The following is a 13,465-nucleotide window of genomic DNA, read 5'->3' as shown; positions in this document are numbered from 1 at the left end:
CCTACAAGTCATGGACTGACGCTGAGGTAATTTAACATCATCAATGCTTAATTGGCAAGAAAATGTCATAAATAAAAAACTGTCTCAAAAGAACGTGTGTCTGAGTGTGTCTCTGTCTGTGTGTCTCCTTAGGCCCACTGTGCTGAGCAGGGAGCCCACTTGACTTCTATTCATAATGCATTTGAACACGATTTCCTCAAGACACTTACCCTGAAAAACGGGGGCAGTTGTGCCTGGACGGGAGGATACTACTTCCAGGTCATCAGAGCATCATACTCACATAATAAAAAGATAAATGTATTACTCAAGCTGAATGTAACAGATGATTTTCCTGCTTTGGGACACAGCAGGTTAAAACTTTGAGAGGTGTGCTGCTTGTTAAACTCTATGTGTGTTCATGTTTGCAGAACTGGAGGTGGTTGGACCATAGCCCCTTTAACTACAATGGCTGGCACTATCAACCCTCTGGCAGTTGCAACCTGTGCACCTACCTTCAGGCCAGGGGTGAGTCAAAACAACTCCACTTATACGTTGGCTAAGCTCACAGTACCTCTGAGTAAACAACAGTTCAGTTTACTTGTGCAAGTTTGGCAACCAATAATTTATGTTTTTTTTATTCACTTTGATTGAACACACTTGTACCCTAACAGATATCTCTAAAATGTCACACTGGGGTCAGCAAAATCAGTGTTACTGCAGTGTTATAATTTCAAAATGAACAGATGTAACTGTGATTAATAATACATGCAAATAAAAAGGCTAAAATAGTGTTGAAATAACTACATCAGAATGCAGAAGTCAGAATTTAAGATTTGTCAGGTCTGTCTGGACGATGAGACCAGAACACTCTGAAAATCCTTTTTTTTTTCAAAGAAGTTTGGTTAGATTACTTCTGATGCAACTCCGGAAAGTCAATACTTTTAGTGACAAATCATTGCACAGATTTCTTGCTTGTGGTCGGTCAGTTAATATCACGTCTGTTTTATGTTAATGACTGAACATTTTGTCTTGCAGGGGGCTGGATCAGTAGTAGCTGTGTCACTCGAAGGCCTTTCATCTGCATGATGAGAACTGACAGCTGCTGAAGCTGAATCAGGGTCCTCATAAGTTGCTTCCCCCCTGTTTGTTAAGACAGGCCTGGTGCTGATTTTTCTTCTTTTACAAATAAATACATGTTTAACAGACAAAGTTGTAATACAATCATATGACATTAATAAAGAAATGCATTCTGATGAAATATTTATTCTTGTGTCTCATTGCTATCAGCTTCTTGCTTGAGGTTCAAGTCTTGAACTATTTAATGTTGCAAAAATGCTTCAAAAGAATTTAGATTTTGGTAAAGACATCAAAATATCTTTTTGTCTCTCATCTTATAGTTTTGTTACTTATTCTTGTCTTTATATTTTACTTTTAATCTTAATTCATTTTTTATCCTGCTGTCTTTATTTATTCTGTAAGATTCACTTTTTTCATACAGTATTTATCTTTCTTTTTTCCCCTTTATAAATATGTATGACTATTTTCTGTTTATGTGCTCAAATTTGGAAAAAGCTAAATAATATATATACTGTATATATAAAAAGAAATCTAAATATCACAACAAGCAGATGACACAACAATAGGAAATTCTCATGGCTCTATCTGCAATCCAAGTTTTCTGATGTTTCAGGTTTAAAACTTAATTTGAAACTCTTGGACTCCTGATGTGCTGGGAATGTTGCTCTGGACACCAGGGAGAAGGTTTATGACTTTCGTTTTAATGATTTCATGTAGTAAACATAAATACCAAAATGATTTATATAGAAAAACATACTTTGGAAACATTCAGCTCAGAGAGTAACATGCTGGGGTTTGAAGAAGAGATGGGTTGCATTTTTGTCGAGTATTTGTCAGTGAATTCAACTCAGATTTGTTAGGACTGAGAGGAAATGACTCTTGGTACACAAATCATTTTTCAGGAGAGGCTTCCTTTACACATAGCTATTCTCAATATTTATGCCACAAATAACGATTCACCCCAGTTTATGTCAGAAATGATTTTGATGTTTAACCATCATTGCAATGGCCTAGGCTTCTTAGCCGGTGATCTTAATTGTATAATGAATGCTTCTCTAGATAAATCCTCCTCTGCAAAAATTTCTAACCCGAGATCATCTGCCGTCCTTAAAAATCTATGCACAGATACCGACACTTAAATCCTAAAGTGAGGGACTACACGTTTTACTCTAACCCCACAATTCATATTCTAGACTATTTTTTTATTCCCAAAAAATGTTTACTTTCTGTTCAGACCTGCTGTATAGACTCTACTGTTTTATCAGATCATGCTCCGGTACATCTGTATATTAACCAAGCATTTAACGTTCCTAAAACTCCCACCTGGAGATTCAACACGTCATTTTTGAATAGCGACCCTTTTTGCACTTTTGTACGGAACAATCTATCACAATTTTGGCTTGATAGCAAAAGCTCTCCACTGTCCTCTGCTACAATCTGGGATGCAGCTAAAGCCACTTTGCGTGGGCACCTTATTTCCTATAGCTCTTATCAGAAAAACGTCTTACAGGAAAACAGAAAAAACCTTGAAAAAGAAGTGACTAGGCTGGAGCAAATACATAAACGGGTCACCCACACAGTACATCTTAAAACACTAGTGGCTGCTAAGACTGAACTTAATATGGATTATACTCGTCATGTCCAGAAACTATTACTTTACACTAAACAGAATTATTACGAATTTGGCAATAAATCCAGTTGTTTGCTTGCCCACCAACTGAAAAATCAAAATAATGACTGCTCAATTAATATGATAAGAACACAGAATGGGGATGTCACATGTAATCCAGTGTCTGTTAATAGCACATTGGATTGTTCATCAATTAGGCCCATTAGCCTCTTCAATGTGGACTACAAAATTGTTGCAAAGGTGCTGGCTCGGAGATTGGAAAACATTCTTCTAAAGATAATAAATCCAGATCAGGCAGGGTTTGTAAAATCAAGATATGGCACAGACAATGTACGCCGTGCTCTTAATATTGTTCAGTATCTTAACACCCATAAAAACCCAGTGCTGATAGTCTCCCTTGATGCCGAAAAGGCCTTTAACCGAGTGGAATGGTCATTTTTGTTTTTAGTATTAGAAAAAATCGGTCTAGGTTCTAAATTCATTAATATGATTAAAACCTTCTATTCAGACCCAATAGCTGCAGTTAACACTAACGGCCTGCTGTCTGATGGCTTCCAAGTGTGCAGGGGCTGCAGACAGGGGTGCCCCCTGTCACCCTTATTATTTATATTGTTTATTGAACCTTTGGCTGAGGTCTTCAGAATTAACCCTGATATATCTGGAGGTAAAGTAGGTGAAGAAAACCATATTATTTCCTTATTTGCAGATGATGTCCTTTTACATCTGAATAAACCTGAGTAATCAATTCCAGCAGTCCTGAAATCTATAGCCACATTTAGTGCTTTGTCGGGTTATAAGATTAACCTAGGGAAGTCGGTTGCTACACATTTTTATATCCCCAAGGATATGTCAATACAATCTTTTCAAGTGTCCAAGAGGGGTTTCAAATATTTAGGTATCTTTGTCACCCCTGACTTAAATAATCTGTTTGAAACTAACTACTCACCTCTAATGCAAAAGGTTAAGAATGATCTGACAAAATGGGCCTCCTTGACAACTTCCCTCCTTGGGAGAATCAACACTATAAAAATGAATATTCTTCCTCGTCTGAACTATCTATTTCAAAATCTCCCGTGCTATTTGGCCCCTGCCTTTTTTAAGTCACTGAATTCACACATCTCTTACTATATTTGGAATAAAAAACACCCAAGAGTTAAGTTTTCTTTACTTACTAAGTCAAAGGATCAGGGAGGCTTGTTCCTGCCTAATCTACAACTATATTATCGGTCAGCTCAACTTAAAACAATGTTAAACTGGTTTATGAACAGAAAGGACTCTCGATGGTTGGACCTTGAATCCCTATTTTGCTTTCCCAGAAGGCTTAAAGACTTAACATAATGGTTTATAACACACTACTGGTTTGGCGAGATGTGAAGAAATACTTAAGTATCTCCCCTGTCATGTCTCTGCATTCTCCCCTGGCTCTGAACCCAGATTTACCAGCACAGATTAGAAGTATTGGTTTGATGGAGTGGACATCTAAGGGCCTGTCAAACTTTAAACATCTGTTGGTCTCCGACTCTGTTAAGTCTTTTGAGCAAATCAAGGCTGATTTTAATATTCCCCACAAAGATTTTTACAAGTATCTCCAAATTCCTCACTTCGTGGGGTCCCTCTTGAGGACAGGCAAGATCCGCATGAGATTGTCAGAGCTGGAAAACATTGTGGTTCTGGCAAAATCTCTTAAAGGACTGATTTCCAAGATCTATACTTCACTACTTTACTCTGATTCTTCAGGCTATGACCCTCTGAAGTCGTTATGGGAGCGTGATCTGGAGGTGACATTTAATCCTGTGGACTGGGACAAGATTTGTAGCAGGTTTTTTCCTAAATGTACCTCAATCTCTATTCATGAACAGAACTTTACATTTTTTCACTGAACCTATTACACACCGGTTTGCCTCCAGAGAATGTTCCCTGACACTTCCAATCTTTGTTCTAAATGTAATATACATAAAGGTACAGTTATTCACCTGTTTTGGTCTTGTGACCGCATTCAAACTTTCTGGAAGGGATTCACTCTGTAATCCAGAAGGTGAATGGTGAACAGTTTTTTCTGACTCCCTCTTTCTGTCTACTTAACCATGCTCCAGACAATTTCTTCGACTCGGACACTACGTCTTTGTTGACAATTCTTTTGTTTCTGGCTAAAAAATGTATTTTACTGCGGTGGTCTACTCCCCAGGCCCATACAGTTGACATGTGGATATCACAGATCTCTGCTCTTATTCCTCTCGAGAAGTTGACTCATGACCTTAATCAAAAACCAGACAAGTTCTGGAGGATCTGGGAACCACTGCACTCCTTCTTGCTGAAGACATAACTTATCATCTGTGCCTGGAAGATGAGGCCTGTTTGCCCTTTCATTTATTTCTTGTATGTGCTCTTTGTTTACCTGTCTCCTGTCGTCTTTTCATTCACTTATTTGTCTTGTGTATATGTACAGCACTCTCTGTTAGTTTGGGGTGGGACTTTTTATGTTTTCTATGTGTTTTGTTTTATTTTGTTCCAATGTTTGTGTTTATAAAATTGAAAAAATCAATAAAAAAGAGTATTATAAAAAAAAAGGAGTAATGAATGCTTCTCCATTTGTTTTAAATTTACTGTGTTTCATTCAAATTTCAGCAAAAGATTTTGTTTAGGCAGAATTAGTCCTTTATTTTCTCACTTTCCTGTCTTGTTTTATAGCTTTTTCCAGTGTCAGTTCAGGGGATGATGGGGATGTACATGTATGGATGTGTTTTTATATGTACTTTCAATCTCTCAGAGAAAATTCTAAATTTAGGTTTTTTTAATGGAGTTTGGTGCAATGCTTTTGGAACTAGAGGAGAAAAAGAGAAATATCTGTCTTTAATCTTTTGTTGCATATAAATCTGTGTCACTGTCTTTTGATAACAATGGATTAAACTTTAACCTGCACGTGTAGAAACCAGATATCAGTGGTTTTAATCAGGAGTTAAATATCACTTGATGTCCTTTCATGGTTCAGAGGTCTGTGATAGGGAGGCGGAGCATGTGGTGGGACGGGAAAGCCGCTTGCTGACCTCTACGACTGCAGGAACAACAAAGCAGGTCATACGAGAGAAGGCAGGGAAAACGTTAATGATTAATCAGCAAAAAAATGAACGAGTGGCTTACAGTAAATCTTTTAATCCTTTATTTTATGACTTATAGTCTGCACTGATAACAGATAAATAAATCACTTCAAAGATGGACATGTACTGAAACCTTCCTGACTGGAATGGCAAACCTTGGCCATTGGCTTCATTGGAATATAAAGTGACTGACATAACACAGGATATGTCCACCAATGCAGCACAAATCATGAAAGCTGTTTTTCAACGACTTGAAACATCTTTGGAATACAAGAGGGAGCTGAAGGCCAACAATCGCTCTTGGACTAAGACTAGAAACCACATACACACCAATTCAAAAAAGCCAATCTTTACAGCAGAAATAAACATGTTTACAGCCTGGTACAAAAGATGAGCGTAGTCTGGATAGATCGGCACACACTGTACGGGGAAGAATTTTTTTCTAACGTGCTAATTTCGAAGATATTGAGATTACGAGTCTTCCAATTAGAGGCACCGCTGACTTGATTTAAAGGCGGGAACACTGTAGCTGTTGGCTAGGAGGCTCAAAGCCCGCCTCTTTACGTCACAATCGCTCAACAGCAGCAATATGGCTACTGCCCATGATTAGCCTCAAAACAGCTCTTCAGAAACAGATGTGTGACGTCACGGATACTACGTCCATTATTTATACTGTCTATGTTTCAAATCCATGGCTCTCCCCTGAGCGGGTTTACTGGACACTTAAGCTTCAGGAAGTGTAAAGAATTGAACACACTTCATGTGTTGTTGTATTTAACCTTACATCCCCTTAGAATTTGTTCTAATAAATGATCTATTCTAACTTCCTGTTTACCACATTAGTAATGGTTCTGAGCCTCACATGGCACTCAAGAATGTATAACATCTGTGGCATGTACTCTACTGATTTTTCTACTAAGTTGTATGTGACATGGTGAGTGTTTTGGGGGTCTGTCTGTATGTTTTCCTTTTTATTACATGTATTGTATTTTCTAGCTTGTTTTTATTGATTTCTATTATGATTTATACTTGTTTGTAGTGTTTTTAATGAGTGATACTGAGTGTTTCACATTTTTTACTCTTGTTTCATGTTTTAAACATTTTACTTGTGCGCAGAAGATGGGTTTGAATTTCCTTGCATGCATCAGTTTGTTTCCACTGCCCTTGAAGTACACGCAGTTATGATCCCCAGATTGCAATCAACGGAATGAGCAACAGCTGTGGGAGTTTAATCACCAAGCACCACAAGCAGGCAGGAACCTACAGCAAAAACAACACGGCTATAAATGATCCTGATTATTACCTGGCTACCAGCTAAAGATACAAACAGGTTGACACAACATTTGAAGATGATTTACTTCATTTAAAAATGACTTACCTTTAAAGATTTAAAAAAATGTTTGCTCTGATTTAACGACCAGTGTATATTCTATGGCAACAGATTCTTGTTAGCGCCCTGTGGGACAATTTAACATTACAATTGACGGAAACGTTTGACAAGGTGAACAGGTCTTCTGCAGGAATATTTCTGTTGACGTTTTATCTGATAATCAAAAAGCCCCTCACCAGATTTCTCCCACACAAAGCATTTTATGTCTCAAGTCTGCTGTCATTCTGTTCATCTTAATCCAGATGAAACCTTCTGAACCTTTAGGCCCTGCTCTCCAGTTTGTTGTCTCCTTGGGTTTTGAAGGAAAAGTGGGTCAACTTGAGCCATCTTCAGTGTTGTGGTGTTTCTCTTAGCTGATACCTATGTGATGAAAACCACCCAATTAGAGAGCTGTTTTCATCCAGTAAAACATTTTTGGTCCAAACCTGCCGTTTGGACCTATTTAGGTTAAACCCCATCTCGGTTTGTGTCATTACTGACCCACAGTCTTTCTGAGTGTGTTTCAGGTTATTTAGCCTGTCTCTGACGGCCCTTCCCTTGTACATGCAGTGAGTAATTGTTAAGAGACTGCATTTTTCTTATTGAGAAGGGGCCACAATGAGTAATGGAGAGCAATGCAGCAGCAGCACTGGAAAAATGCCCCTCCATAAACAAGAAAAAAAACTAATTTCAAAGTACTTTTACCTTGAAATAAGCAAAAAATCTGCCAATAGAGCAAATGAAAATTTGCTTGGTAAGATTTCTTAAAATAAGACGTAATATTTAGAAAACTGTGATCTTAGAATTAGCAGGGAAAAATTATTTTAAGTAATATTTTACCAGTATTCTAAAGCTTAGTGTCTCAGAATAAGCCAGGAATGTTAACAATTAGTATTTTTTCACTCAAAAAAATCTTTTTTGCACTAAAACATTTCATGTAAACTTCTTCATTTGACATTTATTCACCTTAATTTGAGTTTTACTATGGGGGCACTTCTTTAGGTCTAAGACCATCTTGTACTTGAAATAAGTTTGCAAAGTTTAATTTGAGCATTTTGAGATATAATTTCTTCTCATAGTGAGCTGGATATACTAATATTCAGTCATGTTGTTTTTTAGGATAAGCCAGCTATGCTCTAAAGTAGGTGTTTCATTGTGTGCATGTAGTTTGAGGATGTATATTTTTATCTGATTTAGAAGAAACAGTGCCTGAAAACTGTAACCCACCCTTAAAAAAAACAACCTTTCTTTCTTTCTTTCTTTCTTTCTTTCTTTCTTTCTTTCTTTCTTTCTTTCTTTCTTTCTTTCTTTCTTTCTTTCTTTCTTTCTTTCTTTCTTTTATCAATGGAGCTGTTTTCTGATAGATTCTCCAATAAAATGCATTTACTTAAATCAAGTAAAGTGTTTGTCTTAAATCAAGATTATCCGTCTTCTACAAATAAGATATCAGCTTGAAAAATGTATGAAACGTAAAATATACCTTGTTTCTTCTAAATTTCAACTCAAAACAAAATAATTTCAAGATTGTTGGACTTAACAAGATATTTAAGCTGCATTGTCTTAAAACAAGTCCCTCTATCGCTATCTATCTATTGCTCAAATGTTACGTGTTAAGTAAATTTATCTTAAATGAAGTGGGAGAAGACATTTGACTTAAAATTAGACAATTTCACTTTGTAAGATTTTGAGTTTTTGCAGTGAGGTCAAACACAGATATCGGATCGTGACGTGTCATTAACTAAATATCATAATAAAGGTCTGATATTGCATAAAGCAATGAATTGGTTGCTCGTGGGCCTTGACAAAAGTCAGAAGGAGCACAGGTTATCAAAGAAAAAAAATTATCAAAATACTAAAATAAGTAACAATTTATATGCTGTGTTTAAAGTCTGCAGCACCAGTAGGGATTTCAAGTTAAAACATGCTTTTCTGTCCTGATCCACACTGAACATTATAATTGAAGGTAACATTGGACAAGGTGAACAGGACTTCTGCAGGAATACTTATGTTGACATTGCTGTGCTCATTCAGACACACTTTTCAACAAAATGGGGCAAATGTCACAACTTGTATCATTATTGCTCCTCTTCTCACCTAAACAATAACCAACGTTTTTGCCACACTGTCAGCAGGCAGAGGTGTGCCGAAATCTTTTCTGCAGATGTATTTGATATAATGTCTTTGATTTTGTTGTCTTAGGTTGTTGAGAATTAAACACTGTTGTTAGGGGTTTTTAACTAATGACATTAAGTATGTCATGCATTCAAAAAAGCTGAGTCATAATATTAAAAAAATGTAATGAAATACTATTTAGTATGATTATTTAGTATAATGAAGATGTAGTATGTTGTTCTGCTCATATTTGTACACAGTGACACAAATAGTCTCAATGTAGACATGCTCTTGAAGTGTCCCAAGATAACTCAGATAATGTTTATTGGTATGTTGAGAAAGAGCTGACTGATCAACTTTTATTACGGTACCACCTGCAAGTGGTGCAGTTTTTGTTTTCATTATATAGCTTTATTTACTTATTGGAAAGAGTGAATCATACCTCACACACACACACACACACACACACACACACACACACACACACACACACACACACACACACACACAGCAGAACTGACCTGAGTTCAGCGGAAATGTTAAGTTTCTGATAAATGCTGTCGTCCAAACAGAGGTAGGTCAGAGGTAAGGTCAGACACAGCTGAGTCACTGATAAAGAGAGGCCCCGCCCACTCCAAACTGAATATCTGAGCTTCAGGTGTGTATATAAAGAGCATCACTTTGTCTCTCAGCTCATACTTACCTAACAGTTGAAACGCTTGCTGGGTTCCTGAAGATTCACTCACATCTACGAACAACTATCTGATCATCACCATGAGGACAGCCCTGATCGTCTGCATCATGCTGTGTGCTGCTTCTGCAGGTCAGTCAAACACACACATACACACACACACACACACACACACACACACACACATGCACACACGCACACTCGCACACACACACACACACACACACACACACACACACACACACACACACACACACACACACACACATGCACACACATATACAGCGTCTAACAGTGTTTTTCCCCCTGCAGCTCCAGCTGAAGAGAAGGAGCAGCCTGCAGGTAAGTGATGAGGGCATTAAAACAGGTGTACTACACACTCCCACACATACACGCACACACACACACAAGCACACACACACATACACCCACACACCCACACACACACACACACACACACACACACCACAACTACACCCACACACACACACACACACACACACAACCATTTATATGAAGTCTCTAACAGTGTTTTTCTCCCTGCAGCTCCAGCTGAAGAGAAGGAGCAGCCTGCAGGTAAGTGATGAGGGCATTAAAACAGGCGTACGTACACACTCCCACACACACTCCTATATGTCTCACTCTTTTCTTCACCCTCAGCTGCAGGAGGAGAGGTAGAGCACCTGGCTGCCGCTGCACCAGGTGAGTCCAGTAGAAGGTGGAGACGGTTGGTTAGTTCCTTAACAATTCAAATAGCATTAAAAATGTAAATGGCAGCTCTACAATGTTCAAGTTAAGATTTTTTTTATATACTTACTAAGGTTAAGTATGAAAAATAACTTTATTGAAACTAACTTGAATGCATTACTAGGTGAATTTATGTCTTTATGTGTCATTGCATTAATTTGAGCTCTGCTTGTCGCATGTATGTTAGCCACAAACAGTTAGAGCCCAACTCCAAAACATTTTTAAATATCATCCTCATTTTAAATATGATGGCAGCAAATGTTTCAAACAAGTTGTGACAGGGACATCAAAAGACTACAGTCAGTATAAACTGCTTATATCTTGGGCATAACTTGGTTACAAAATTTAAAGCTGATTTTTAAGTCTTTAAATAAATATGCTCCTAAAAATATTCGTTTAAATACTGAACTAGTCTGGCTCTGAAGACTATGAACAGAAACAAACGGCAATTATTATAGCTTTGCTGCTTCGAATAAGACAATCCAGCCAACACTGGCTGCCTGCTATGCCCTCTGACCAATCAGATGTAAGGGTTGACTATAGAGGCTTAATTGTCTCCAGTATGTGCTAGCTTGATCAGATCAAACAGAAGAATACAAAATAATCAGGACTCTCTCAGAAAGAAATGGCTCCAAAAGCACATCTTGCAGATGTTGTACATGTTAATGATGTTGCATGTATTGCAGATGCTGCAGATGTTGCAGTGCCTGAGCTGCAGGAGTACCAACAGCGTAAGTTGCTCTTACACAGAAAACACCTACTCTGACTCTATGTTGTGTGTGAGTATGTTAGCAGACAGCAGCTCCTCACGCTAACAGAGTTCATGTTTTGTGTTTCTGTCACAGTGCCAGAAGATGAACTTTCTGCTCCCCAAAGTAAGAAGCTGTTCCCTGCCAATTAGATTGGTGCACCAGATGGAAGTTGTCTGTCTCCTTATACTCAGTCTGTCCATTCATTGAATTCCTCTGTGTCATACTGATAATCTGCTCATCTCTCCTTGTCCTCTGCAGATCGTTTCTTTTCCTGTCCCTCTGGTTGGGAAAAATTCAAGGGAACCTGCTTTTTATACGTGCACACTGCCAAGTCATGGACTGACGCTGAGGTAATTTAACATCATCAATGCTTAATTGGCAAGAAAATGTCATAAATAAAAAACTGTCTCAAAAGAATGTGTGTCTGAGTGTGTCTCTGTCTGTGTGTCTCCTTAGGCCCACTGTGCTGAGCAGGGAGCCCACTTGACTTCTATTCGTAATGCATTTGAACACGATTTCCTCCAGACGCTTACCCTGAAAAAAGGGGGCAGTACTGCCTGGACTGGAGGATACTACTTCCAGGTCATCAGAGCATCATACTCACATAATAAAAAGATAAATGTATTACTCAAGCTGAATGTAGCAGATGATTTTCCTGCTTTGGGACACAGCAGGTTAAAACTTTGAGAGGTGTGCTGCTTGTTAAACTCTATGTGTGTTCATGTTTGCAGAACTGGAGGTGGTTGGACCATAGCCCCTTTAACTACAATGGCTGGCACTATCAACCCTCTGGCAGTTGCAACCTGTGCACCTACCTTCAGGCCTGGGGTGAGTCAAAACAACTCCACTTATACGTTGGCTAAGCTCACAGTACCTCTGAGTAAACAACATTTCAGTTTACTTGTGCATGTTTGGCAACCAATAATTTATGTTTTTTTTATTCACTTTGATTGAACACACCTGTACCCTAACAGATATCTCTTAAATGTCACACTGGGGTCAGCAAAATCAGTGTTACTGCAGTGTTATAATTTCAAAATGAACAGATGTAACTGTTATTAATAATACATGCAAATAAAAAGGCTAAAATAGAATAGAAATAGCTACATCAGGGTGCAGAAGTCAGAATTTAGGATTTGTCAGGTCTGTCTGGAAGACGAGACAAGAACACTCTGAAAATCCTTGTTTTTAAAAAGAAGTTTGGTTAGATTACTTCTGATGCAACTCCAGAAAGTCAATACTTTTAGTGACAAATCATTGCACAGATTTCTTGCTTGTGGTCGGACCTCAATTTTATCTGACAACATGAAAAGCTCTCTGCTTTTAATCTGAACAAACATTAACAGTTAATATCACGTCTGTTTTATGTTAATGACTGAACATTTTGTCTTGCAGTGGGCTGGGGCAGTAGTAGCTGTGGCACTCGAAGGCCTTTCATCTGCATGATGAGAACTGACGGCTGCTGAAGCTGAATCAGGGTCCTCATAAGTTGCTTCCCCCCTGTTTGTTAAGACAGGCCTGGTGCTGATTTTTCTTCTTTTACAAATAAATACATGTTTAACAGACAAAGTTGTAATACAATCATATGACATTAATAAAGAAATGCATTCTGATAAAATATTTATTCCTGTGTCTCATTGCTATCAGCTACATTAGCATGTGTTTTCGTTACAGTCTAGAGTTGGTAGAAATGACATGGTGCAGATATGGCATGGCAAAGATGGACCGGTTGCCCTCAGAGTCCTCAACACACTACCCACTTTGGTTGTCCTTGATGGTAACAATAAGTCCATTGGGACAGAACACCATGGCACACCCATGGAAATGTAACCTCCTGTTTGGCTCCTCAACCCCCTTTCCACTGCTAATAGTGTTGATAGGAAGAGTCCACTTAGCATCCAGACTCTTGCTGATCATCCCAAACTGACCTGCAATGCCCTGTTCCCAGCTGTGCTCTGGTTTCTGGACTGAAGTACACGTTGTGAAGCAGAACCTTGTATGGGTACAAGGACA

The 13,465-nt window shown here is 38.3% G+C and overlaps 1 protein-coding gene across 4 annotated transcripts in view; it reads left to right on the top strand.

The window, feature by feature from the left end:
• LOC117816070 (snaclec coagulation factor IX/factor X-binding protein subunit A-like) overlaps positions 1 to 13,070 on the top strand; it is a 14,229-nt gene extending 1,159 nt beyond the window's left edge. Inside the window, exons 1-11 of one of the 4 annotated variants that reach the window (XM_034688164.1) lie at positions 7,004 to 7,111; positions 9,988 to 10,085; positions 10,266 to 10,295; positions 10,500 to 10,529; positions 10,614 to 10,655; positions 11,387 to 11,431; positions 11,546 to 11,575; positions 11,711 to 11,802; positions 11,909 to 12,034; positions 12,184 to 12,280; positions 12,848 to 13,070. In XM_034688164.1, the coding sequence (XP_034544055.1) occupies positions 7,068 to 7,111; positions 9,988 to 10,085; positions 10,266 to 10,295; positions 10,500 to 10,529; positions 10,614 to 10,655; positions 11,387 to 11,431; positions 11,546 to 11,575; positions 11,711 to 11,802; positions 11,909 to 12,034; positions 12,184 to 12,280; positions 12,848 to 12,918 (705 nt within the window). In that variant the 5' untranslated portion in view covers positions 7,004 to 7,067 and the 3' untranslated portion in view covers positions 12,919 to 13,070. Of the gene's footprint in view, positions 1 to 7,003; positions 7,112 to 9,863; positions 10,086 to 10,265; positions 10,296 to 10,499; positions 10,530 to 10,613; positions 10,656 to 11,386; positions 11,432 to 11,545; positions 11,576 to 11,710; positions 11,803 to 11,908; positions 12,035 to 12,183; positions 12,281 to 12,847 lie in introns of those variants that run through there. The other 3 variants (XM_034688165.1, XM_034688167.1, XM_034688166.1) reach the window with 3 other exon arrangements.
• Positions 13,071 to 13,465: the final 395 nt, after the last annotated feature.

The sequence above is a fragment of the Notolabrus celidotus genome, chromosome 7, assembly GCF_009762535.1.
Source record: "Notolabrus celidotus isolate fNotCel1 chromosome 7, fNotCel1.pri, whole genome shotgun sequence".
Lineage (NCBI taxonomy): Eukaryota > Metazoa > Chordata > Actinopteri > Labriformes > Labridae > Notolabrus > Notolabrus celidotus.
This window is presented reverse-complemented; position numbering and strand designations above follow the sequence as displayed.